General features: G+C 43.8%; 3 protein-coding genes across 3 annotated transcripts; 2 read left to right on the top strand and 1 right to left on the bottom strand.

Moving 5' to 3' along the window:
- Positions 1-494: 494 nt before the first annotated feature.
- On the top strand, positions 495-3,568 carry LOC123080297 (uncharacterized). The gene is made up of 3 exons (XM_044503208.1): positions 495-941; positions 1,795-1,875; positions 2,537-3,568. The coding sequence occupies exons 1-3, from the start codon at positions 773-775 to the stop codon at positions 2,974-2,976; spliced, it is 690 nt and encodes a 229-aa protein (XP_044359143.1). The 5' UTR covers positions 495-772; the 3' UTR covers positions 2,977-3,568.
- Positions 3,569-4,262: 694 nt separating this feature from the next.
- On the bottom strand, positions 4,263-6,720 carry LOC123080299 (transcription and mRNA export factor ENY2). Its single transcript, XM_044503209.1, has 5 exons — positions 6,555-6,720; positions 6,316-6,415; positions 5,905-5,999; positions 5,052-5,128; positions 4,263-4,677 (listed from the first exon to the last, which is right to left on the bottom strand). Coding segments are annotated over exons 1-5 (351 nt in total). The 5' UTR covers positions 6,557-6,720; the 3' UTR covers positions 4,263-4,600.
- A 3,372-nt stretch (positions 6,721-10,092) lies between these two features.
- LOC123080300 (uncharacterized RNA methyltransferase pc1998) lies at positions 10,093-16,951 on the top strand. Its single transcript, XM_044503210.1, has 15 exons — positions 10,093-10,413; positions 10,514-10,628; positions 11,027-11,138; positions 11,268-11,312; positions 11,415-11,482; positions 11,727-11,781; positions 11,866-11,945; positions 12,067-12,150; positions 13,125-13,238; positions 13,950-14,068; positions 14,925-15,042; positions 15,124-15,254; positions 15,385-15,538; positions 15,638-15,717; positions 16,261-16,951. The coding sequence occupies exons 1-15, from the start codon at positions 10,154-10,156 to the stop codon at positions 16,394-16,396; spliced, it is 1,671 nt and encodes a 556-aa protein (XP_044359145.1). The 5' UTR covers positions 10,093-10,153; the 3' UTR covers positions 16,397-16,951.
- The last annotated feature ends 10,721 nt before the right edge of the window (positions 16,952-27,672 follow it).

Genomic DNA, 27,672 nt, shown 5'->3' on the forward strand with positions numbered 1-27,672 from the left:
CCGTGCCGCTCCAAAATGTCAAAGTCTCGCCCCTGTCGCCGTACCCGTACGCCCAGTAGATAGATAGATAGGCACTACGGATTTTTTTTTTCTCAACCTCGCTTTCTCTCGAATCGCCTAACCGCTCCTCTCCCAGCTCCATTTTCTAAACATCTCCGATTTCTCGTCACAAGAAGGAAGACGTCACGTTGGCACACGGAAGACCTTGTTTAAGAATCCGAATGGCAAAAATTCCACGGCGGATATTCTATAAACAAACAACGTCGTGTCGTGTCAGTCCTGTCGCGTCACCTATGCGCTCATAAACTCTTTCTTTTACCACCCGGGTCCATGTCAAAAATAAATAGTAAAAAGCTTGGGCCGCACGATTATTCTACCATCTCTCTCGAGGCAGCAGAAAAAGTCTCTGATTTTTCTCTCGCGAAGCGGTACAGTATTAACTGCGAGAGATCGTCCGGCACTGCCACGCACGCCGCTTCATCAGCCTTCCTTCCCTCTCTCCCCCCCTCCCCCGTTTCGCGCCGTCCACATCCCGAGACGCAAGCATGGCTGCCGCTGCTTCTGCTCCGATGCCGCCGCACTATTTCCAGTAAACAACAATACCCACTCCCCACCCGTGTACGTACCATTCGCCCGTCCCCCCAAGAACTCGTGCTCCCTCCCTCCCCAATCCCCATCCTCCCTCCACTTGCCGCACACACGGGGGTGGTCTATTGTCCGTCGAGACTCTCTGTTTGGGTTCCAAGAAGTGTGCGCGGGGGAGACGCCGGAGATGGGTTCCTGCGCGTCGGTCCACAAGGAGGACGTCGAGCTGCCCAAGAAGCAGCAGCTGCTCGCCCCCTCGCCGCCGTCCAAGGACGGCACCCCCGTCGGCGACGTCCTCGTCGACCTCAAGCGCAAGATCGAGGGGTTCGGCCCTGGCGGCAGGACCCCTGACTCCGGTATGTACGGCGCTTCATCTTTTTTTCACCGAGACGCCGTCCATTCCGATTCTTGCTTGCTTCGTCAGTTATCAGTCGCGGGTTAGATTAATCTGTAATCTTTATCTTCCACGGCGGAAGGAGCAGATTGGTGGTCGGTTCTTTATCTTTATGTGGAGGAAAGGCTGCTTTTTGGGAAGTACTTTTTCTTCATTAATTAATTTATTGTTCGTGTCTGCTCTGCATTCATGGCCAAGGAGGCGTTGCGGTTCTGGTAATCCCTTCTGTAAACAATCAATCTGGTTGATTGTTTCAGAATTTCAGTAGGTAGTGATGATCTATTCGTCTCAACAGACAGCGACTTTTATCAGCGCAGACTGGTTCTGAATTCAACTGCACCTCAGGATTCAGCGGCTACCGAAATCCTTTTTGTGAAAAATTCTTGTCATAACTTATTTATCCAGTTCTTGAAAAATTCAGGCACTTGCCCAAATCAGGATGCTCTGTCGCTGCAACCATGGAAAGACTATCTGGTTCCTTTGTTATTTTCGTGGCCAGATTCTTAGGGGGACACAGTTTCGTCCTTAGTTGCAGCAGCTTAGAATTCCCAATTTAAAGTTTCAGTCTTGTGTGTCTCTCCCTGTCGCCCCAAATCAGGAGCTTGCTTCGTTGTTGCTGGGTTTTGGCTCTAATATTGCTTTATCTGAAATCAAGTGCCAGCCTTGACTTCTGAATCATCATCAAATAAGTGTGCAAGCCAGTGGTTCTGCGACGATGTTTCTATCAAATTTTAATGCGGTCCAATCATATTTCTGCCTAACCGAATCCGATAATTCTTTTAAGAAGAGCAGAGCTAACAGAACCCAATTTGCAGGTAGCAAGGATGAGATGTTCTTCGAGTCTCAACCGTGGTTAGATTCCGACTGTGAGGACGACTTCTACAGCATAAATGGAGGTAATCACAGAAATAGACACATTTATCTACCCACTGTATAAGAGGATTCCATTCTAGCGCTCGAGTATTATATACTCCCATTCTTGTGTGCAATTATGCTCCCTCTCCATACCGATGTTTCTCTTGTGCCAGTGGATTGGTTCATGCTGTTCCTTTTTTAGGCTGTTCTGTCATTAATATTATATATCTGTAGCATGCTAGCATGTGGCTTGTTTCCTCCGTCTGTTTGTTTAGGCCCAATTGCATGTTCTCTGATTGATATGATGATGAACTGCTGATGTAGCTTTCATTTGTCGCACTAGAATCCGAGGGGCTTATTTTAGGCGCCGATTGCTTCTTGAGACAAAAAGGTTGAGGGCCTTTGATTTTGATCTAGTCTTTTGGCACTATCATGCTTGTTGGCATCTAAACAGTTATGAGCTGCAGTTAGCTACCCCATCCCATGTGGCTCCTTCATTTTATATAGCTAATGCCAAATCTTGAGAATATAAGACAATCATGCCTGCCTTTTGTGACACCCTCAGGAGTTTAATAGTGGATAACTAGATCTTCAACTACCAGATCATGTGATAGTTTCAAGTCTCCAGCCCCTGCAACACGCTTAACCATAAGATTTTCGATAAAGCGCTTAACCATAAGATATGTTCTTCATGCTATGCAGATTTCACTCCGTCCCGCGGCAGCACTCCGGTCCATCAACCCAGGGCGCAGACCGTGATGAGCAACGTGTTTCTACCTGATAACGCCGCGCAGAGCCCCAACTCATCGGAGGCTTCTCCGACCGGACGGAGAAAATTAGCCGACCTCCTGCAGGAGGCGACGCGAAACGACACCGGAGAGAGCGCCGCAGCCGCCACCGGAGAGTCAGACGGCAGCAAGAGCGGACAGCAGGGTCCGCAGCCCGGCGCCGTGGCAGCTGGGAAGTCTGTGTCAGAGCCCAGCTCCGGCTGCAGCACGGAGCCGACGCCGGTGAGGGAGGCTAGGAGCCGGAAAGAGCGGGCCTGGTACTCCGGCCGCTGCTGCCTGCCGACCTTCGTCCACAGCCTGGCTCTAGACGACGAGGGGCGGCAGAAGACGGGCCCTGGCCCCTGCGCCGTCTGAGATAGGGTCGACGGCGCGGCGTCTCCGAGCTGTATCTACTACGATATACCACCACTACTACTACCTGAACCTGATCAGCCCCTGAATCGAGCTACTGTAAAGATGGTGAGAGCGCTGAGAGTGCCATATATATATATATATATATATATATATATATATATATATATATATATATATATATATATATATATATATATATATAAATATGCTTGTAATAATCAAGCGAATAGTCCACTCCGGGGAGTTCATGTGCTGAACCCTACCTAGCTCGACAAAATGCTTCGGCCTGTGCATATCTTTAATCTCCTTGCCTGCCTCTGATCTGAGCCTGAGTGATCTCTCTCCATGGATATGTTTTTCAGTTGCCAGCAGTTGGCCAGAAAGAAAATGGCATGATTGATGCCTCTGTTTAGAATTACTTGTCGCAGAAATGGATGTATCCAGATGTATTTTAGTTCTAGATACATCCATTTTCGAGATAAGTAATTTCGAACGGAGGGAGTAGTACCTACCATGCCATGTTCTCCAGGGGTTCACTGTGTGTGATTGGTGGGGTTTGTGGCAACTTGATGATGGGTGCTGGACAAGTGGATTTCGCCTGTGTCCAGGGTGCCAATTGTCCGGTGGCCTTTTGCCTTTTTTCCATTGGCGATTCGGCGCGGATCACGGCGGAATCCGTGGTTTGCAGCGGTGCCACGGATGGAGCCGGATTCGTGCTGCTTTTTGGTCGAACTTTGTGACAAGGACGCGTTAACTGCCCATGATGTGTGGGTCATCATGCACCACTGCCTTTTTTTTTTTGCGATGGTGCACCACTGCCTTTTGATGTGCATGGAACAGTACGTTGGTCTTATATGCAAACCTCTGACCAGAGAGTGTGTGTGAGAGAGAGAGAGAGCAACACAAACCTAAATTAAGGGCCAGCCAGCACAGCAAACAAATATCCAGCAAAAAAATATCTGATTTCTGAACCCATCTTTCAGAGGTTCCAGTGAGCCCCCAAAAAAGTTGTCGACGACAAATAAGATCGATTTTGGCAGCACAAACAAATATCAACAGCCAAACAGCACAACAAACAAATATCAACACACAGTTGAATCGACAGCCAAGCAGCGCAGCGAAAAAATATCTTCTTTCACCCCTATTGTGAAATCTTTCGGAGGTTCGAAAGGACCGGACAAACTTATCGTCGGCAAACAAAATCAATTTTGGCGGCACATACATGTAACAATCAATAAAGCAGCACACAGAAAATACTAGTATCAGATAAGGCCTTCACAACACAATGACAAAAGTGGCGTCTGTTCTTGTTGGTCCCTCATGAGGATCACTCAATCAGGTTTGACATGAGACACGCGAGTAGTACCACCAGACGCATTGATTCTGAGTTCTCTAATTAAGATTACCAAGTGGCATCGAAGCGACCGCGCAATGTAGCGCTACAAATACAGTGTGGTGATGGTACAGTCAGAGAACAGGGCCAACCACATGCCTGACCAGGAAACACGTCCACAGCACCAGATCCGTTTTATGTCGATATTTGCTGCTTCTCTGAAGTGTTACACGTTCAAGATCGATGCTTCAAGCTTCCTACACGCGCCTTCCGATCGGCGTGATTCATGGGCTACCAAAGCGAGGAAGACATGAGAAAGGATCGGATGCGTTGCAGCAGCTCTGCCTTCACCGCATCGGGCACCGAGGCTGTTTCAGAAGCAGGACAAAATGATAATCGTGCAACAAGAACCAACCCAAATGAAAGAAACATTTGCTTAGGGCTGTTATTGACAAAAAGTGCACAAATCTATGGCAAACATAGGAGGCGAGAAGCAGGTGCGAAAAAAGAACATTCTCCAAAATTTTGTCCCAGATCCTGTTACAGTAAGGAAGCAATCAACTTTGGAGTTTAGGCACTGCTTTTTCCCTTGCTTGACACTTATGGAAAGATGGACATATACAAGCCATGGTTATATTATTTCATAACAATCCTTCCAACTCGTATCTAATGTGCACTGGAACTAAGTAACATACCTCTTGCAACCAGAAATAAATTAACTGGACAAATGAAAATCACTGACCTCTTCCTTTTGGAGTAATAACATGAATAAGATCATCTAATGTTACATTATTTCTTCCCTTTTTCCTTGCATAAGCCCTAGAGAGAAAAATAAGATTAGTCAACGATGACGACGGGGAATGATAGCTTTTAAATTCTCAAGGGAAAAACCATTGGCATCTTGAGTCCAGGCAAATGGAGTGTGCAATACAACAAAAATTTCAGAATGCTCAAATATGACAGCTTGAGGCAGCAGACAGGTTAGTGATAAACTGCAAGTTGGTTGCCAAGGCTCAAGAGATTTCAGTGATATAGAATTAGTCTGGAGATGATTCTGCAGAAACATAACAGTTGAAGTGGTCCTGTGCGACAGAGTTAAGAAACTCTTCATAATACTTGACGAATGTGCAGAAAGTATGTCTTAAAGCGCACATGCTGCTTTTGTTACTTGTAGCTCTGGAATTTTTGTACTAAAACAAAACATTTAACTCATTGCAAATGTTATAGAGACTGGTACTGGTTTAAACTGTAGTAAACACCTACTAAAGCCATGCATTTGCTCATCGATCAGAAAGTGGTATGCCTGCAGTTAAGTTTGCTTTACGAGAAATCAAGAGAAATGTATGCTATTTTTCTTTGGTCATAACTAACCTAGTAAACAGGATAGAAACTCTGCATTGTTGTGAGTTTAAAAACATGTTTATTTTCGAAGGGGGGCAGGTTTTCTATTCGAATGAAACCCTACAGCAATGTTAACTGATTGCTATGCAACATTGGACAGGAAACGACAGATATAATTCATTCTTCAGAGTTGTTAGCCATAGTAAAAAACATGCCAGACATTATACTGGACTTTGATGGATGAGGAGCCAAACCTGCAGAGAGCCTTCATGTCATCCCTCCAGCCGCACTCGACGAGCCGCTCCCGGAGAAGCTCCATCAGCCTCTCCTTCTCGCCGCTCTCCACCAACTTGAGAAACCAAAAACCCACCTCACTGTTACCACACCCAATGAAAGTAGAAGCAAAAAAACACAACCCTAAGACCATCCACTGTTCCTTCTTGAAAAACCTTATCCCCTCTTCCTATCAAACCCTAACCAAATCGGATCGAAAGTTTCACCCACCCGTATGGCACCGGCAGCTGCCGGCAAACCTAACACACACTTATAGCACGCCAGTAACCCTAATCCCGAGAGAGAAGGAAAAGGAAGGACAGCCGGTCCGCGACCGCAGATTTGCTGCGCCGCGGGGGCAGGGGCGGTGGGGGCAAGCGAGCAGGCGGTACCTTGAGGTTGATGATATCTCCGAGAGAAGCCTCCTTCCCTTGCTCCTCCTCCTCGTCCTCCTCCTGGTCCGGCGTCGGCGGCCGGTTAATCGACGACCTCCTGCCAAAAAAATAAAAAAGAACGCAGATTCTTGAGAAATAGCAACACCGCCGGACTGGATGACACACGGGTACGATTGCATGAGGGTTAATCGCAGGATGCGCGGAAGAACAGGAAGAGGATCGATTAGCTCGCTTACATGCTTGGATTGGAGAGCGCCTCTGGCTTCCTGCTTCGTCTCGCGGGTTCCTGAATCCTGTCTCCTCCTCCTCTGCTTCGGACGTCGTCTGACCGGCTCGGCTATGTTTTTTTTTCTTTTTTTGCTCTGTTCCTATCGGAGTCGACTGCCGGGTCGAGTTGCTGGGCCGCTTCTTGCGATGCAGAGTGTCGGCCCGAGCCTTTTTGTTGTTGAGAAAAGTGTTGGCCCGAGTAGCAGACGCTGTTGGACACTGTCTTGGGCTTTTCTCTGGGAGCAAACAAGGGGAAAATCCGATTTTTTTTTCTTTGCAGTTAGAAGCATATTCGATCAAATAACTTTTTTTTCGCGAGAAAAGCTTCCAATCAATTCATCAAACATCAAGGTTAGAAATTACATCCATGTACAAGCATGGTCGTCCTTTATTAGGATGTACTATTAAACCAAAGCTGCGTCTGGAAAGTGATAACGCTTGTGATCTCTTTCCTTTTTCTATTGGTTAAGGAATGTTAATAATGAAATAACTGATAGAGCTGCTAATGGGTTCCATGTCCCTCTTGGTTTCCATTCTCATTGGACGTTTTGACTTAGTAGCTATGTGATTTTCACTTCGATCCACGTACTTTATTTCTTCTTTCGCACTTCCTTTCGTCTATATTCTTCGGGGCAACGAGGACTATAAGTACTGGAACCTAAGGCGCTTCATCGTCATCGCCCCTCCCTCATTGAAGTCGGCAGACCTTGTTAGCAGACAATCGATAAGTCGTCGTGCTAAGGCCCTAAAGGACCAGCACACCAGAACAACAACGTCACCGACGAAGAGAAGCTTAGATCATAATGATCCAATTGGAGGACACACAAACACAAACAAATCAAGACCGGATCCAACTAGATCCACCGACGACAACCGCCAACTGAATCTTGCAAGATCCACCGGAGACACACCTACACACACCCTCCAACGACGCTAGGCGGACCGCCGAGACGGTGCTAGGCGAGGAGAATCTTATTCCATCTTTAGGGAGCCGCCACCGCCCTCGTCTTCCTGAGCAGGACACAAACCCTAAACAACTAAAAAAACGCCTAAAATGGAGCATGAGCCCTTCCACCGACAAGGGTTTGGTCCACCACGCCTCCATGGCCCCACATGAGACGAGGCAGATCGGCAATGGTGCCGACGCGAGGCAGAGAAACCCTAGATTTGGAGACTCGCTCATGGGAGGAAAGGACGAAAAATGTTTCGCGTATCCGGTCAAATAACCTCTTAATCTTAATAACTTTTTAAAAACAACTGTACCTAGAAATTTAAAATACTAGCAATATAAAACGGTTTGGCTTGCACTTTGAAGTAAATATAAAAAATCAACATCAACTACCTTCTAGATTTGTTTTTATATAGTTTAGGTGTGGCACTTACAAAAGGTTGTTTTTTTGCTACGTGGAATGAATATGCTAGTAATAGAGGAGGAAAGAAAATACCATTAGACTTGTTTTATACTCCCTCCGTTTTTATTTACTTTGCATATTAGCTTTGTCTCGAGTCAAACTTTCTAAACTTTGACCACGTTCATAAAAAAAGATTAACATCCACAATTCCAAAACATTACCATTAGAATCATCAGTCATATATTTTTTATACCATATATATTTTTATTGTGAAAGTTTATATTGTTTTTAATAAACTTGGTCAAACTTTATAAAGTTTGAATTAGGGCAAGGCTAAATATGCGGAGTAAATAAAAACGGAGGGAGTATTTTTTATAAGAGAATGTAAATTTTGGTCAGTTGCCATGTCATCTTTATTGTTTGTGTCACAATATCAAAGTCATCTACGTAATCACTCCCAACTAAACAAAACTACATAACCACTCTATGGGTTTTGTACCAATTTAATGCAAATTAGCCCTATCTTTGCTTGAAAGTGCATTGGGTTGGAGGTGCTAATTCATAGTTAAGACTGTCCCATGGCAAAGATAATAATAAATATCAAAACAAACTTGGTCATGCTGCTTGTGTCTGTTTCCATCATTCAACATGTTCTACTCTCATTTCTTAATAAAAAAGGTAGGTTAATTATAACAAACAAGCGAGACTCTTTGGGAATTCCTTTGTATGTTCGAGCATCCATGACATTTGCTTGTCGTGAGGACTTTGTTGGCTGTGTGCATTTTAGTTATGCAGAGGCCGGGTGTAATGCTTAAACCTTTTAAGTAATAAAGCGCCCCTTTTCGAAAAAAAAATCCATGGCATGAAAATGAACCCTTTTTCAATACTTTAGGTTTGTACACATTGCTCGACGTTAACATATGGAATGAACATGATTCATATCTACACCATTTTGTGACATACCCGAGGGGAAGGTGGTGATTGAGGATGGGCATGTTGGTTCAAGAAAGAAGGTGAGCCAGAGCAATGGCGAAGTGGAGGTTCTATCTGAGTCATAAACTGAACAACGGTGTATGTTTTGAAGGCGTGAAATTGCCTATGTGGTTCTTTTAATTGGTTGTATGTCCTTGCTTTCGTGCAGAAGAAGCCGTGGTATCAATTGAGTGGGTTAATATGTGAAGGCAACATCACACTCAACATTAGATAGTCGGGAGTGATTTTGGAAAAGAAATGGATTGATGCCACTTTTTGATACATATCACACATGAAATAAAAAAGTGTGATAACATGCACATGAGCTTTCTACATTGTGTATAGTTTGATGGTTAGCCATGAGTCGACTAATTAACCATCTCCTAAATGATTGAAACAATCATTAGAGTTGGCAATAAACACTCTCATCTATGGTGGCATAATTTATGAAGATAATATAGGCTTTGATTATCAGAAAAACACTGATGTACATGGTTCCATGTGCATTCGGATAAAAATAGCGAAGTATTTTTTTTATAATAGACATAGTCGAGTGTTCCACTCGCTTGTGAATTTTCATGATGGCGACATCTGCGTGTTCGGAGCAAATGTAAAATAAAAAATCGGACCTTTCAACATGCTTCAAAACATGGTTTTTTTATAGCACTGATTTTTTCTTCTTTGTCTATCAGGATCATTGATTTCTTCACGAAAATTCATATGTGAGGTACGTCTACATTTTGTACGAAACAATATTATGCTATTTCCCCAAGTTTGATATTCATTTAGGCGGTTGTGCACCCGGGAGCCAAAACTCCGTGTCCTTCATTCTCCTTTTTGAGTAAATTTTGCTACTCCCTTCATGTCAATGAATACGACATGCACACATTTTAAAGGTGCACTTTGACCATAAATTAGATCAATCAAATGTAGGTTATGACAAAAATTATACCATTGAATTCAAATTCGAAAGAAGTTTTCAATCGTATAATTTTTAGGCCACAAAAGGTGCACTATAGATTTGATTAAAATTGAATTCTGAAATGCATTAGCCCTATTAATTGGAATGAAGGGAATAGAAAAGAGAGTAGAACGGCTATATGTTTTTTTTGAAAGGAAAAAAAACCTGCCTTCGATAAAAGACAGTAAGACACTACTGAAAAATCAGTCTCATATCCAAGCGCATCGCCCGCCTCCTTATCCCTCCCTCCACACCCCTCTTCCCGCCTCCCCAACCGCCGGCGATGCCTCCCCCGGCGGGGCTGATCCCCTGGCCGTCCCCGACCGCCCCGGCACCGCGACTCACTACCACGACCCGGCCGCGCCCCCCGCCTCGCGTTCGCCCTCCTCCTCCGCCCCCTCCCCCTCGCCGCGCCCCGCCGCCACCTCCGCGGCTCAAGCCGGTCGTCGCGCCAAAACCGGCTGCCTCCCTGCCCCCGCCGCCCGTCATTGTCTCCACCATGGACCCCGCCTCCACCTGCCTCAACTGCACCCACTTCGGCTCGTACGATGCTCTCTCGCTCTCGCTCTGTTCCCCGACGCGCCGGCGCTCGCTTCGGTACGTGCGTGCGTGTGAGCTGACTCTTCTTCTGCGTGGTTCGTAGGTGCTCCGGGTGCACTCACGAGTTCGACCTCGACAAGCCGCCGGTGCTGCAGGAGGTGACGGATTTCTTCAGTGCTCACGGAATCGAAGACTTCACCTTCAGCAGGGGCAGGCTGGTACGTGTAGCTCCCACAAATTTCTAGCACGAAATGTGTGGGTTGATATGTCTATTTGGTTTCAACTAAATTACTCCCTCTGTTCCTAAATATAATTCTTTTTAGAGATTCCAGTATAGAGACTACATTTGGATGTATATAGATGCCTTTTAGAGTATAGGTTCACTCATTTTGCTCCATATGTAGTCAATAGTGGAATCTCTTAAAAGACTTATATTAACGGAGGGAGTAGTTTGCATGGCTTCTGGTCACCTGATCCAGTAACCGCGAAGAAATTTAGGTTCAAAACTTCCCACTTCACAGTAAATGTAGAGTTACCTAAGCAAATAATGTGATTAGTTACTGGATTTGCTTTGCCGCTAAGTCTGAAACTCTGAATGCGGGAACCTTGTTTTTAGTCAGAATGGCGGTGCCGGGCGAAGCTAGCGGTACGCGGAACACCAGAGAAACCGCTGATTGGCCTGTATCAGGAAGGGACACATATTGTTCAAGATATTCCCGAGTGCAGAGGTTAGCTATCAAATTCTGTTTAACTGCAAGAGTTGCAGAGTGTCCGGCTATCCACTTGAACTTCGTTCTGTTGCATGTTATTTTTATTTTCAATCTATTACTCATCGTTTTATTTTCACATTTTTCCAGCCCATCACCCAAGCATTAACTATGCTATTAAGCTTCTGAAGCAAGGTGTGTTCCTGTCTGTTGTGCCTGTTTCATACACATTAGGAAAAACATACTGTCTTCACATCACGAAGTGAAGCATAATATGTTAGAACTCTGGTCTTGTAGGTATATCCGAGCTCGGTGTGCAGCCTTTTGATGAAGATGCTGGTACTGGTGAACTAAGATACGTGCAGGTAATTATTACTTTGCTTAATAGCATGTACATAATGTATGTATAACGACACGAAGAACGTATTCAGTTTTATTTTGCGCCAAGAACATACACCTTATAGATTCTCTTTGTGAATGGGAAAGTTGAAATTTGTGATCTTCGGTCTTCCTTGCTGTAAATCCCAAGTTCCCAACACAGAATGACCTCATCAAGCATGTCATATGCCAATAATCCTGATGCATTTGATTTCTTTGTCATATCCCTAGATGACCGTGACGACATATAACACGTCTATTCCAGTTGCGCAAAGATACGAGCAAGGTTAGCTTTATTCGCAATCTGTTCTAAGCTGTACTGTCGATTTTCCAAGCCCAAAATAATTGAAATATGTTATTTTCTACCTAGCGAGAGTTCAAGTTTCATTGGTTTGGAATTCAAGAGACGAGCGCTCCAAAAATTCAGAGAAGTTGAGTTTGTTGCAAGAAGTAAGTTTTCCAACTGAGGTTCAACACATATAACTGAGGTTCAACTGAGTATTCTGCCAAGTCATTTACTTTGCTTTTGTGTACTTATTATCCTCAATCTTGGTGATTGTACTCATGACAGTTCTTATGGACAAATGGTGGACCAAGAAGTAATTTGCATGTGATTCACTCCATATGGGCCAATTTCCAGACATCAACCAGCAATGTAAGATATGTGTGTGAATTTGGTGGATTTAATATACTCCCTCCATTCATCCGTCCAAAAATATTTGTTGAAGAAATGAATGTATCTAGATAATATTTTAGTTCTAGATACATCCATTACTCCGACAAGTATTTCTAGACAAAGGGAGTACTATAATATGTTATAGCTTTTTTCTGATTCGGATGTATATAGACGCATTTTAGTGTGTTTGTTCACTCATTTCAGTCTGTATGTAGTCCATGTTGAAATATCCAAAACAACTTATATTTGTGAACGGAGGGAGTAGTTGATTTACTTTTGTTGTATAGTTAAGGCACGTAACGCTTTTGCCATTTTCAATATGGATAGTGGAATAGGTTAAGTTTTATGCGAAGTTAGGATAATGGTACTACAGTCTAGTCTTAGAATTTTTGCAAAGTGATGAATACTGGTGATAAGATTGAAGGTGGAATATGGAGTGCATAATTCGTATGGTTCCATTGTACCCAATTCCCATCTCTACAAACCCAAATATTAATTTTTTATTTTTACCATGAAATCCAAATATTACTTGATCTATTTTTTTCTTAAACTGTTAACTAATACAGTATGTATCAAAGAAAAGATCGTGCACTATAGTGCTAAAGAACTTTCTAGGTCAAGCTGTTCGGGTCACGAGTGCCCCAGTTATAAGAAGCTTATGCATATATTAATCAAATTTGTATTAAATACTCTCCTCTGATAAGCTGTCAACATTTTTACAAGCTGCAAGGACCAGGTGTACAGCATGAGGAAATCCTATAGGACAAAAATATCAAGGCTATGTTCAGATTTCCTTTTTGTTCTTACTCTAAAGTCTAAACTGATTGCTTACAAGTTATAAGACATTGATGTATATATGTTTTGATTACAAATTAGCTCCCTTATATTTACCTGTTGGTCGACCAACAACATCTATGCGGCATTTTCCTATAATAATGTTGTTGCATCTGCAGATAATTTTTGGGCATAAATGGAGACATATCGGCGGGGAGGCAGATCTGTGGGAGCGTTTTGGGGGAGTTGATATTTGTCTTGACCCTTATAGCTTTGGGCAGGCTAATACTCTGGTATGTGTGATTATATCAGGATCAAATTTTGTACCAAAATGTTGTGAACCTTGATCCAAAACAGGATGACTACTGTTATAATGAAGATAGCCAGACGGCGTGGCTGCAAGGGTTTGGGTAGACTCATGGTTGCGAAGAGAGAATAAATTGATTGTTCTTGCTTGCCTCCTTACAATTGGGATACATCCCTTATATAGACCTTGTAGGCAGGCTACTGTTCACTGAACAGTAATTCCAGCGTGTGACAGCTGGGCACGTATCCCTAACTAAAATAACTTGACTCCCAAGAGAACTCCTAACTGGATACATACTCTAGCATAGCTGGACTCCTAAATGGGTACAAGCTCTAGCATAGCTGGACTCCTAAATGGGTACAAACTCTATTCATTTAAATGTATGAGAGGAAGCAAGAAAAATATATATTTTTATCCTATATGAAGTATAGTCTGTTTCCCCTTGCAATACCCTAATTCCCTTCAAGACATACCATCAACCATCTTCAGCACTGTGTTTGTCTTGATGTGAACCAAGGTTCACAACAAAGTAAAAAAAATCTAGGCAGTTCTATTTATTAGGTGCTGTTGATTAACCATAGAGCCATTCCATACACCATACATTCTAGCTGCACATGGTTCGATTGTGTATCTTAACTTAACTTATGGTAAGTTTGTCATACCAGCCTTTTCTTACAGTGTTGTGTTTCCTCTGCAGTCTTTTAACTCGTTACTGCATAAGTTGATCAAATATGTACCACGGGGCTCAACAGTTGTTGATTTGTACTCTGGTGCCGGTGTTATTGGGTTAGCCATCGCGGCTTCTAGGAAATGCAGGTGAGTACAAAAATGCATGTTTAACTATCCGTTGCTGCTTCTCGGAAATGTAGGTGAGTAAGTAAAATGGATGTTTAACTAGCAAATATTGTACCTTTTTATGTGCCAAGATTAGATATGAATATTGCCTGTGCATCAGGGCAACATCATTTCCCAGACATTCCAGATGTTGTGGCACATACTTAAATTCATGATATACTAAATAATTTACGATATGATACACTATCTTAATGCTTGCACAATCTAGAGATTCTAGAATACTTCACTAATGTTTTAGTTCAAAGAGTTAGTTTTTTATTCCTTATTTGGTATACTTATTGATAGCTTTTGCTCGAATCAGTTAGCCTTCCTGTATGTGTTGCTTGTAGGCCACTTAGTCAAGTGTACGAGACTGCTTGTCTTGCTTGTAGCACTAAGCCACAAGTAGTGATATCGAAACTAGTGTGGTATAGTGAATGCCATTCTGGAACTTAATATATTAGTTTAATTCAGTTAAACTTTGCCAAACCCCGTGTAGGGTCTGGCCTGAAAATGCTAAATTTGAGCCTGGCCTGGCTCGGGAAAAGAGCCCCAATATAACTGTGTTCTGGCCCAAAGCCGGGCAAAGTCTGAGAAACCAAGTATGTTGGTTTCCTCTAGATATATTAGTTTACACTATTTGTTTGTAAAAACTTCTTTTGGGCCTGGTTCTAAAGCCAGCCGACTCAACCTGAGATTTAGGACACCCAGTCTGCCTGGGGCTTCTCTATTAAAATATTTATAAGAACTTTTAGTGTACCATTTATAGTGTCTCACTTCTCTTTCTTTTTTAGAAACTCGTATTAAAATATTTCAAGTGAGGTTCTTATAATTACAGGTCTGTGAGATGTGTTGAGATCAACAAAATGTTGAAATTGTCTTTTGAGAAGTCAGCAAGCCGACTTCCACCAAACCTGGGTTGCACCATAACTTGGCACAATACCGATGCTTCAGCTGTATGCAATTGAACCTGTATTTCTGTAATGGTTACATTTCATATTATAAGGATTCATTTGGAACCTACATCATGGTACCAGGAACCCATTCACTGGCTTGAAGGGTCAAGTGTTGCTATCGTGGATCCTCCCAGGAAAGGACTGCACCCTTCTGTTATCAATGCTCTACAGAGAGTTGCTTTATCTGAGCGCAAGGCGTTCAAGGCCAAAAGGTAGATATAAGAAGTAATTCACAGTCCACATGCTTTCAGTTACTTGACAAATATGTCGACAGAGTTTTCTTAAATTATGATATCCTTTTCCATTGTGGTAGCTTTATCGGTAATGTTATTCTCTGAACAGTTCACTTACAAAGGTGAAAGATGAGAAGAGACCATGGATCCTGCGAGCAAGGGAACCAGCTGTTCATGTTGATAGTACAATCATGGAAGAAAGTAGTGGAATATGGCCAGAGACCCTCATATACATCAGCTGCGGCTGGGACAGTTTTAAAAAGGTGACAGTTGCTAGCTTATGAGGAGTCCAAATCTTGTACCCTTCCTACCTCAGTTTTATGTTGCTTCAGTTCTCTTATATATAAGCATTTCATATGCAGGACTGCAAAAGCTTGATATCCAACGAGGCCTGGCATTTGGAGAATGCACATGCTTTTAACTTCTTCCCTGGCACTGATAGGTACGGGTTTCAACCTCTTGACTGGAAGCTGTCCTTATGTTTTACTGCAACCTTTAGGGGGGTAATTGAAGATCCTTATGTACTGTTTTAAGCTCTAGTACTGCGCAAGAAAAAATCAAGTTGCTCTGACCAACCCTTTCAACCTGGCTTGGGTGATTATATAGATTTGAGACTTCTAGGCTAATTAAGTTTGAAGATAGTCAGGAGCAGTCTCTCATGAATATTTCAGTGGCGCATGGCTTTTTTTCACTGATCAAAATAATTAACTTGAAGATGCTTCTTGATATTCTTAATTAATGAACCTGTCTAAAGCTAAATCTGCCTGTGATGGCCTGTTCAAATAACTTCGACTTCGCTTTCTCTGTCTCCACCCATGCAACCCGTTATATTCTGATTTTGCACATTAGTTGCAGGCAACTAGGCATGATGCTAGTTTGCCTTTTCTATTATGATGATTCAGACGATTGCTCATGGTCCATGGGCCTTTTATTTTCCAGTTTCCTAATAAATAAGCTTTGTTGGCTGTATGCATTACTGATGCAGCATCGAAGTCCTGGCGATCTTCAGACGGGACTCTGGAATTGCTCAGAAGAAAACAAAAACAAAAACAAAAACAAAAGCGAAAGCGAAAGCGAAAACAAAAGCGAAAAAGAAGAAAGCCAAGCCATCGAAAGTCTAGCCAGACAAACGATTTGGTCATAGGAAAAGGCTGAAAGTGGCACGGGCTGTGGTGCTAATTTGGCGTATGCTTGCATGTTTACCGCCGACCCAGAGAGTGATGAGTTGCCGTGAGGAATTTCACACCGGCCAAACGAAGCATCAACTCAAGGATCTCAATTTAGGTCAAGGTATTTGTAGAAACTCACATAGATAGTGTCTCAATCAGGAACTTACATTCTGTGCTAGGGAATATACTGGCTTATTCCCTTCTTGTGTAAACAAGCATTGAGACTGTGCAGTACAGGTTAGCTTAAGAGGGGAACTCGAGCGCAAGGGGACTGATCTCATGTGCTGTTTCACCAAATTTTGGCCGTGCATTTTGGTTCGCCTTTGTTGGAAATATAGAGCGTAGACTATCTGCAGTATCTAGGGAGAGGCAGCAAAGTGCCCCTTCTCCTCATTTTATGTTATTTCGACCATCATTTTCTGCCCATTCCTCCACCAAACTCATGGAGACAAAGTTGTAAATTGAGATCATTTTGTATCTTTAGGGTGTACTCCCTCCGTTCCTAAATATAAATCTTTATAGAGATTTCAATATGGACTACATACAGAGCAAAATGCGTGAATCTACACTCTAAATTGTGTCTATATACATCCGTATGTAGTTTATATTGAAATCTCTAAAAAGACTTACTTTTGGGAACGGAGGGAGTATATCTTTTGTTTTTGTTTGCTCAATCAGCATGTATCTACCACCGTTAGTATGTGGCCGGGGAAAATTGGGGCGCACAAAGAGCAGGTTTTTCAGATGCATGCCTCCTCCAATGCAACATCTAGTGTAAGGAAAGATATTCACACCCACCTCACCTTGAAACTCTATCTTATTCCACGCTTTATCCAACCCCAAAAAATATACATACTACACCCGTTTCCAAATTAGTTCAAATTTTAGGGTTGCCCTAAATTCAACCCCGTAAAAGCTTTAACCAAGTATACAAAATATATGTAAACATCTCAAACAAAAAATTAGTTTCACTAGATTCTTTATACAATATTAGATATACTACATATATTTGATGTAGTACATCTTAGCACATTTTCTACGGTCCTTATCAAAGTTAAAGTAGTTTGACTTGAGATAAAGTAAGAACTTCGGATAATTTGGAGTGGATAGAGTATCAAGTTTTTATGACCCATGATTGTATTTTGAGAAATTCATGGTAAAATCTTCTGTTTGAGATGTAAAGATGGCAAGGGCATGGAACCATTTTGACAGTGTAAACTTGTATGTCCAGAGAATTTAGCAAAAGGCAGCAAAGTTGTAGTAAATTGACATCATTTCTGAGGAACCGGTCCCATCTCCTGATTTTATGTCATTTCGACCCTCATTTTCTTCCCGTTCCTCCACCAAACTCACAGAGAGGAGTGTAAAAACCACCTTTGATTTTTTCCAAGAGTTGACAGAGCAATTAGCGTCTCACGCGTGTGTTGGTAGCCTTCGGGGATCAAAACTTGTAACCCATGCTAATGTCACGGGCCTCTTTGGTTCGGAAATAGAAGAAACATAGGAATTGGTTGTCGTGGCATATTGAATTCTTCTGGAATTGGAAACATATGAATGTTTCACATATTTTGTTTGGTTGCACTAAACACAGATTTGCTTCTTCTTTTGAAGTTAGGTGAATGCCATTGTTGTCAATGAAACAAAAATAAATTCATGAGGTTGGACTCAAATGAAAATTTCCAATTTTTTAAAGTAGGCAATAGAAATTTCTTGTGGTTTCTATTACTACAAACCAAACATGCTACATAATGAAATTTCCTAAAGAATAGAATCCTATAGAATTCGAGTGAAGTTCCTTTGAACCAAAGTGGTCCTAGATAATATAAATGTGTTGTTTGTGAAAAAAATTAAGATCGTAGTATCTTACAAAGATCTATATCCATATGTCAATAGAACATTATAAATTATTGTGTACTGTGAATAATAAGCATGTAAAATCCAACAATACTATGTTCATATATACTCCCTCCTTACCATATTATAGTGCATATAATATTTTGAAAACTAACAATTTGTATGGAAATTATCAATATCTACAATACCAAACCAATACCATTAGATTCATCATGAAATATATTTTCATATGATATATATTCCGTATCACGAATGTTTTTTTCCACAAACCAGGTAAAATTTATGAAATTTGAATTTTGATAATATTCATTGTTGGAAATATGCCCTAGAGGCAATAATAAATGGTTATTATTATATTTCTATGTTCATGATAATTGTCTATTGTTCATGCTATAATTGTGTTATCCGGAAATCGTAATACATGTGTGAATATATAGACCACAACGTGTCCCTAGTAAGCCTCAACAGATAGTCATGGTTTCCTGACTATGGACATTGGATGTCATTGATAACGGGATCACATCATTAGGAGAATGATGTGATGGACAAGACCCAATCCTAAGCATAGCATAAAATATCGTGTAGTTCGTTTGCTAGAGCTTTTCCAATGTCAAGTATCTTTTCCTTAGACCATGAGATCGTGTAACTCTCGGATGCCGTAGGAGTGCTTTGGGTGTACCCAACGTCACAACGTAACTGGGTGACTATAAAGGTACACTACGGGTATCTCTGAAAGTGTCCGTTGGGTTGACACGGATCGAGACTGGGATTTGTCACTCCGTATGACGGAGAGGTATCTCTGGGCCCACTCGGTAATGCATCATCATAATGAGCTCAATGTGACTAAGGAGTTAGCCACGGGATCATGCATTACGGTACGAGTAAAGTGACTTGCCGGTAATGAGATTGAACAAGGTATTGGGATACCGACGATCGAATCTCAGGCAAGTAACGTACCGATTGACAAAGGGAATTGTATACGGGATTGATTGAATCCTCGACATCGTGGTTCATCCGATGAGATCATCGTGGAACATGTGGGAGCCAACATGGGTATCCAGATCCCGCTGTTGGTTATTGACCGGAGAGGCGTCTCGGTCATGTCTGCATGTCTCCCGAACCCGTAGGGTCTACACACTTAAGGTTCGGTGACGCTAGGGTTGTAGAGATGTTAGTATGCGGAAACCCGAAAGTTGTTCAGAGTCCCGGATGAGATCCCGGACGTCACGAGGAGTTCCGGAATGGTCCGGAGGTGAAGAATTATATATAGGAAGTCAAGTTTCGGCCACCGGGAAAGTTTCGGGGGTCACCGGTATTGTACCGGGACCACCGAAAGGGTCCCGGGGGTCCACCGGGTGGGGCCACCTATCCCGGAGGGCCCCATGGGCTGAAGTGGGAAGTGAACCAGCCCCTAGTGGGCTGGGGCGCCCCCCATGGGCCTCCCCCTGCGCCTAGGGTTGGAAACCCTAGGGGTGGGGGCGCCCCACCTGACTTGGGGGGCAAGTTTCCCCCTGGCCGCCGCCCCCCCTTGTAGATGGGATCCAGGGCCGGCGCCCCCCAGGGGGCCTATATATAGTGGGGGGGAGGGAGGGCAGCAACACCACAACCCCTGGCGCCTCCCTCTCCCCCTGCAACACCTCTCCCTCTCGCACAAGCTTGGCGAAGCCCTGCCGAGATCCCCGCTACTTCCACCACCACGCCATCGTGCTGCTGGATCTCCATCAACCTCTCCTTCCCACTTGCTGGATCAAGAAGGAGGAGACGTCGCTGCTCCGTACGTGTGTTGAACGCGGAGGTGCCGTCCGTTCGGCACTCGGTCATCGGTGATTTGGATCACGGCGAGTACGACTCCATCAACCCCGTTCACTTGAACGCTTCCGCTCACGATCTACAAGGGTATGTAGATGCACTCCTTTCCCCTCGTTGCTAGTATACTCCATAGATGGATCTTGGTGATGCGTAGGAAATTTTAAAATTCTGCTACGATCCCCAACAGTGGCATCATGAGCCAGGCCTATGCGTAGTTACTATGCACGAGTAGAACACAAAGCAGTTGTGGGCGTAGATGTTGTCAATTTTTCTTGCCACTACTAGTCTTATCTTGTTTCGGCGGTATTGTGGGATGAAGCGGCCCGGACCGACCTTACACGTACGCTTACGTGAGACAGGTTCCACCGACTGACATGCACTAGTTGCATAAGGTGGCTAGCGGGTGTCTGTCTCTCCCACTTTAGTCGGAACGGATTCGATGAAAAGGGTCCTTATGAAGGGTAAATAGAAATTGGCATATCACGTTGTGGTTTTACGTAGGTAAGAAACGTTCTTGCTAGAAACCTATACAAGCCACGTAAAAACTTGCAACAACAATTAGAGGACGTCTAACTTGTTTTTGCAGCATGTGCCTTGTGATGTGATATGGCCAGAAGATGTGATGAATGATATATGTGATGTATGAGATTGATCATATTCTTGTAATAGGAATCACGACTTTCATGTCGATGAGTATGACAACCGGCAGGAGCCATAGGAGTTGTCATTATTTTTTGTATGACCTGCTGTCATTGAATAACGCCATGTAAATTACTTTACTTTATTGCTAAACGCGTTATCCATAGAAGTAGAAGTAATCGTTGGCGTGACAACTTCATGAAGACACAATGATGGAGATCATGGTGTCATGCCGGTGACGAAGATGATCATGGCGCCCCGAAGATGGAGATCAAAGGAGCAAAATGATATTGGCCATATCATGTCACTATTTGATTGCATGTGATGTTTATCATGTTTTACATCTTATTTGCTTAGAACGACGGTAGTAAGTAAGATGATCCCTTATAATAATTTCAAGAAAGTGTTCCCCCTAACTGTGCACCGTTGCGAAGGTTCGTTGTTTCGAAGCACCACGTGATGATCGGGTGTGATAGATTCTAACGTTCGCATACAACGGGTGTTGACGAGCCTAGCATGTACAGACATGGCCTCGGAACACACGCAATACACTTAGGTTGACTTGACGAGCCTAGCATGTACAGACATGGCCTCGGAACACGGAAGACCGAAAGGTCGAGCATGAGTCGTATAGAAGATACGATCAACATGGAGATGTTCACCGATCTTGACTAGTCCGTCTCACGTGATGATCGGACACGGCCTAGTTAACTCGGATCATGTTTCACTTAGATGACTAGAGGGATGTCTATCTGAGTGGGAGTTCATTGAGTAATTTGATTAGATGAACTTAATTATCATGAACTTAGTCTAAAATCTTTACAATATGTCTTGTAGATCAAATGGCCCACGTTGTCCTCAACTTCAACGCGTTCCTAGAGAAAACCAAGCTGAAAGATGATGGCAGCAACTATACGGACTGGGTCCGGAACCTGAGGATCATCCTCATAGCTGCCAAGAAAGATTATGTCTTAGAAGCACCGCTAGGTGAAGCACCCATCCCAGAGAACCAAGACGTTATGAACGCTTGGCAATCACGTGCTGATGATTACTCCCTCGTTCAGTGCGGCATGCTTTACAGCTTAGAACCGGGGCTCCAAAAGCGTTTTGAGAAGCATGGAGCATATGAGATGTTCGAAGAGCTGAAAATGGTTTTCCAAGCTCATGCCCGGGTCGAGAGATATGAAGTCTCCGACAAGTTCTTCAGCTGTAAAATGGAGGAAAATAGTTCTGTTAGTGAGCACATACTCAGAATGTCTGGGTTACACAACCGCTTGTCTCAGCTGGGAGTTAATCTCCCAGATGACGCGGTCATTGACAGAATCCTTCAGTCGCTTCCACCGAGCTACAAGAGCTTTGTGATGAACTTCAATATGCAGGGGATGGAAAAGACCATTCCTGAGGTATATTCAATGCTGAAATCAGCGGAGGTGGAGATCAGAAAGGAACATCAAGTGTTGATGGTGAATAAAACCACTAAGTTCAAGAAAGGCAAGGGTAAGAAGAACTTCAAGAAGGACGGCAAGGGAGTTGCCGCGCCCGGTAAGCCAGTTGCCGGGAAGAAGTCGAAGAATGGACCCAAGCCTGAGACTGAGTGCTTTTATTGCAAGGGAAGTGGTCACTGGAAGCGGAACTGCCCCAAATACTTAGCGGACAAGAAGGCCGGCAACACCAAAGGTATATGTGATATACATGTAATTGATGTGTACCTTACCAGTACTCGTAGTAGCTCCTGGGTATTTGATACCGGTGCGGTTGCTCATATTTGTAACTCAAAACAGGAACTACGGAATAAGCGGAGACTGGCAAAGGACGAGGTGACGATGCGCGTCGGGAATGGTTCCAAGGTCGATGTGATCGCCGTCGGCACGCTGCCTCTACATTTACCTACGGGATTAGTTTTAAACCTCAATAATTGTTATTTAGTGCCAGCTTTGAGCATGAACATTGTATCTGGATCTCGTTTAATTCGAGATGGCTACTCATTTAAATCCGAGAATAATGGTTGTTCTATTTATTTGAGAGATATGTTTTATGGTCATGCCCCGCTGGTCAATGGTTTATTCTTGATGAATCTCGAACGTGATGTTACACATATTCATAGTGTGAATACCAAAAGATGTAAAGTTGATAACGATAGTCCCACATACTTGTGGCACTGCCGCCTTGGTCACATTGGTGTCAAGCGCATGAAGAAGCTCCATGCAGATGGACTTTTGGAGTCTCTTGATTACGAATCATTTGACACGTGCGAACCATGCCTCATGGGTAAGATGACCAAGACTCCGTTCTCCGGAACAATGGAGCGAGCAACCAATTTATTGGAAATCATACATACCGATGTGTGCGGTCCAATGAGTGTTGAGGCTCGCGGAGGATATCGTTATGTTCTCACTCTCACTGATGACTTAAGTAGATATGGGTATGTCTACCTAATGAAACACAAGTCTGAAACCTTTGAAAAGTTCAAGGAATTTCAGAGTGAGGTTGAGAATCAACGTGACAGGAAAATAAAGTTCTTACGATCAGATCGTGGTGGAGAATATTTAAGTCACGAATTTGGTACGCACTTAAGGAAATGTGGAATCGTTTCACAACTCACGCCGCCTGGAACACCTCAGCGAAACGGTGTGTCCGAACGTCGTAATCGCACTCTATTGGATATGGTGCGATCTATGATGTCTCTTACCGATCTACCGCTCTCATTTTGGGGCTATGCTTTAGAGACTGCCGCATTCACTTTAAATAGGGCTCCGTCGAAATCCGTTGAGACGACACCGTATGAATTATGGTTTGGGAAGAAACCTAAGCTGTCGTTTCTAAAAGTTTGGGGATGCGATGCTTATGTCAAGAAACTTCAACCTGAAAAGCTCGAACCCAAGTCGGAAAAATGCGTCTTCATAGGATACCCTAAGGAAACCATTGGGTATACCTTCTACCTCAGATCCGAAGGCAAGATCTTTGTTGCCAAGAATGGGTCCTTTCTGGAGAAAGAGTTTCTCTCGAAAGAATTAAGTGGGAGGAAAGTGGAACTTGATGAGGTGATAGTCACCCCTTCCGAACCGGAAAGTAGCGCAGCGCGGGAAGATGTTCCTGTGGTGCCTACACCGACTGGGGAGGAAGTTAATGATGATGATCATGAAGCTTCGGATCAAGTTACTGCTGAACTTCGTAGGTCCACAAGGACACGTTCCGCACCAGAGTGGTACGGCAACCCTGTCCTGGAAATCATGTTGTTAGACAACGGTGAACCTTCGAACTATGAAGAAGCGATGGCGGGCCCGGATTCTGACAAATGGCTAAAAGCCATGAAATCCGAGATAGGATCCATGTATGAAAACGAAGTATGGACTTTGACTGACTTGCCCGATGATCGGCGAGCCATAGAAAATAAATGGATCTTTAAGAAGAAGACGGACGCGGATGGTAATGTGACCATCTATAAGGCTCGACTTGTCGCTAAGGGTTATCGACAAGTTCAAGGGGTTGACTACGATGAGACTTTCTCACCCGTAGCGAAGCTGAAGTCCGTCCGAATCATGTTAGCAATTGCCGCATTCTATGATTATGAGATATGGCAAATGGACGTCAAAACGGCATTCCTTAACGGCTTTCTTAAGGAAGAATTGTATATGATGCAGCCGGAAGGTTTTGTCGATCCTAAGAATGCTAACAAGGTATGCAAGCTCCAGCGCTCCATCTATGGGCTGGTGCAAGCATCTCGGAGTTGGAACATTCGTTTTGATGAGATGATCAAAGCGTTTGGGTTTACACAGACTTATGGAGAAGCCTGTGTTTACAAGAAAGTGAGTGGGAGCTCTGTAGCATTTCTCTTATTATATGTGGATGACATACTATTGATGGGAAATGATATAGAATTCTTGGAAAGTATAAAGGCCTATTTGAATAAGTGTTTTTCAATGAAGGACCTTGGAGAAGCTGCTTATATATTAGGCATCAAGATCTATAGAGATAGATCAAGACGCCTCATTGGTCTTTCACAGAGTACGTACCTTGACAAGATATTGAAGAAGTTCAATATGGATCAGTCCAAGAAGGGGTTCTTGCCTGTATTGCAAGGTGTGCAATTGAGCACGGCTCAATGCCCGACCACGGCAGAAGATAGAGAAAAGATGAGTGTCATCCCCTATGCCTCGGCCATAGGGTCTATTATGTATGCCATGCTGTGTACCAGACCTGATGTAAACCTTGCCGTAAGTTTGGTAGGAAGGTACCAAAGTAATCCCGGCATGGAACACTGGACAGCGGTCAAGAATATCCTGAAGTACCTGAAGAGGACTAAGGATATGTTTCTCGTTTATGGAGGTGACGAAGAGCTCGTCGTAAAGGGTTACGTCGACGCTAGCTTCGACACAGATCTGGATGACTCGAAGTCACAAACCGGATACGTGTATATTTTGAATGGAGGAGCAGTAAGCTGGTGCAGTTGCAAGCAAAGCGTCGTGGCGGGATCTACATGTGAAGCGGAGTACATGGCAGCCTCAGAGGCAGCGCAAGAAGCAATCTGGATGAAGGAGTTCATTACCGACCTAGGGGTGATTCCCAATGCGTCGGGCCCGATGACTCTCTTCTGTGACAACACTGGAGCTATTGCCCTTGCCAAGGAGCCCAGGTTTCACAGGAAGACCAGGCATATCAAGCGTCGCTTCAACTCCATTCGTGAAAGTGTTCAAAATGGAGACATAGATATTTGTAAAGTACATACGGACCTGAATGTAGCAGATCCGTTGACTAAACCTCTCCCTAGAGCAAAACATGATCAACACCAGAACGCTATGGGTGTTCGATTCATCACAATGTAACTAGATTATTGACTCTAGTGCAAGTGGGAGACTGTTGGAAATATGCCCTAGAGGCAATAATAAATGGTTATTATTATATTTCTTTGTTCATGATAATTGTCTATTGTTCATGCTATAATTGTGTTATCCGGAAATCGTAATACATGTGTGAATACATAGACCACAACGTGTCCCTAGTAAGCCTCTAGTTGACTAGCTCGTTGATCAACAGATAGTCATGGTTTCCTGACTATGGACATTGGATGTCATTGATAACGGGATCACATCATTAGGAGAATGATGTGATGGACAAGACCCAATCCTAAGCATAGCATAAAAGATCGTGTAGTTCGTTTGCTAGAGCTTTTCCAATGTCAAGTATCTTTTCCTTAGACCATGAGATCGTGTAACTCCCGGATGCCGTAGGAGTGCTTTGGGTGTACCAAACGTCACAACGTAACTGGGTGACTATAAAGGTACACTACGGGTATCTCTGAAAGTGTCTGTTGGGTTGACACGGATCGAGACTGGGATTTGTCACTCCGTATGACGGAGAGGTATCTCTGGGCCCACTCGGTAATGCATCATCATAATGAGCTCAATGTGACTAAGGAGTTAGCCACGGGATCATGCATTACGGTACGAGTAAAGTGACTTGCCGGTAACGAGATTGAACAAGGTATTGGGATACCGACGATCGAATCTCGGGCAAGTAACGTACCGATTGACAAAGGGAATTGTATACGGGATTGATTGAATCCTCGACATCGTGGTTCATCCGATGAGATCATCGTGGAACATGTGGGAGCCAACATGGGTATCCAGATCCCGCTGTTGGTTATTGACCGGAGAGGCGTCTCGGTCATGTCTGCATGTCTCCCGAACCCGTAGGGTCTACACACTTAAGGTTCGGTGACGCTAGGGTTGTAGAGATATTAGTATGCGGAAACCCGAAAGTTGTTCGGAGTCCCGGATGAGATCCCGGACGTCACGAGGAGTTCCGGAATGGTCCGGAGGTGAAGAATTATATATAGGAAGTCAAGTTTCGGCCACCGGGAAAGTTTCGGGGGTCACCGGTATTGTACCGGGACCACCGGAAGGGTCCCGGGGGTCCACCGGGTGGGGCCACCTATCCCGGAGGGCCCCATGGGCTGAAGTGGGAAGGGAACCAGCCCCTAGTGGGCTGGGGCGCCCCCCATGGGCCTCCCCCTGCGCCTAGGGTTGGAAACCCTAGGGGTGGGGGGCGCCCCACCTGACTTGGGGGGCAAGTTTCCCCCCTGGCCGCCGCCCCCCCTTGTAGATGGGATCCAGGGCCGGCGCCCCCCCAGGGGGCCTATATATAGTGGGGGGGAGGGAGGGCAGCAACACCACAGCCCCTGGCGCCTCCCTCTCCCCCTGCAACACCTCTCCCTCTCGCAGAAGCTTGGCGAAGCCCTGCCGAGATCCCTGCTACTTCCACCACCACGCCGTCGTGCTGCTGGATCTCCATCAACCTCTCCTTCCCCCTTGCTGGATCAAGAAGGAGGAGACGTCGCTGCTCCGTACGTGTGTTGAACGCGGAGGTGCCGTCCGTTCGGCACTCGGTCATCGGTGATTTGGATCACGGCGAGTACGACTCCATCAACCCCGTTCACTTGAACGCTTCCGCTCGCGATCTACAAGGGTATGTAGATGCACTCCTTTCCCCTCGTTGCTAGTATACTCCATAGATGGATCTTGGTGATGCGTAGGAAATTTTAAAATTCTGCTACGATCCCCAACATTCATGCACTATAATTTGGCAAGGAGGGAGTACAAAATCAAAATTAGTAAATAATATCTCCATCATTCTGCGGTGTTGCATAATTATGGATGGAGATATTATATTTTTTGAAGACAGGTTTGAAATATCTAAAACTTCTTCTTTTGTGTAAGGAAAAATATGAACAACTTAAGTTCCAAGGTTACAGGGACTTAGATTAAACAACCAAACAACTAAGAATATTTTAATTTTTCATAATTTGAAAACCAAAACATTAAATTTAAAATATATAATTTCCAATTAAGGATTCAAATCTTATCACATAAACATGCAAATGGTTAGTGCTTCAAAGCAATAAATAAATGTTTACCATAGTGGGCCAA

Source organism: Triticum aestivum, chromosome 3D (genome assembly GCF_018294505.1).
Source record: "Triticum aestivum cultivar Chinese Spring chromosome 3D, IWGSC CS RefSeq v2.1, whole genome shotgun sequence".
NCBI classification, from domain to species: domain Eukaryota; kingdom Viridiplantae; phylum Streptophyta; class Magnoliopsida; order Poales; family Poaceae; genus Triticum; species Triticum aestivum.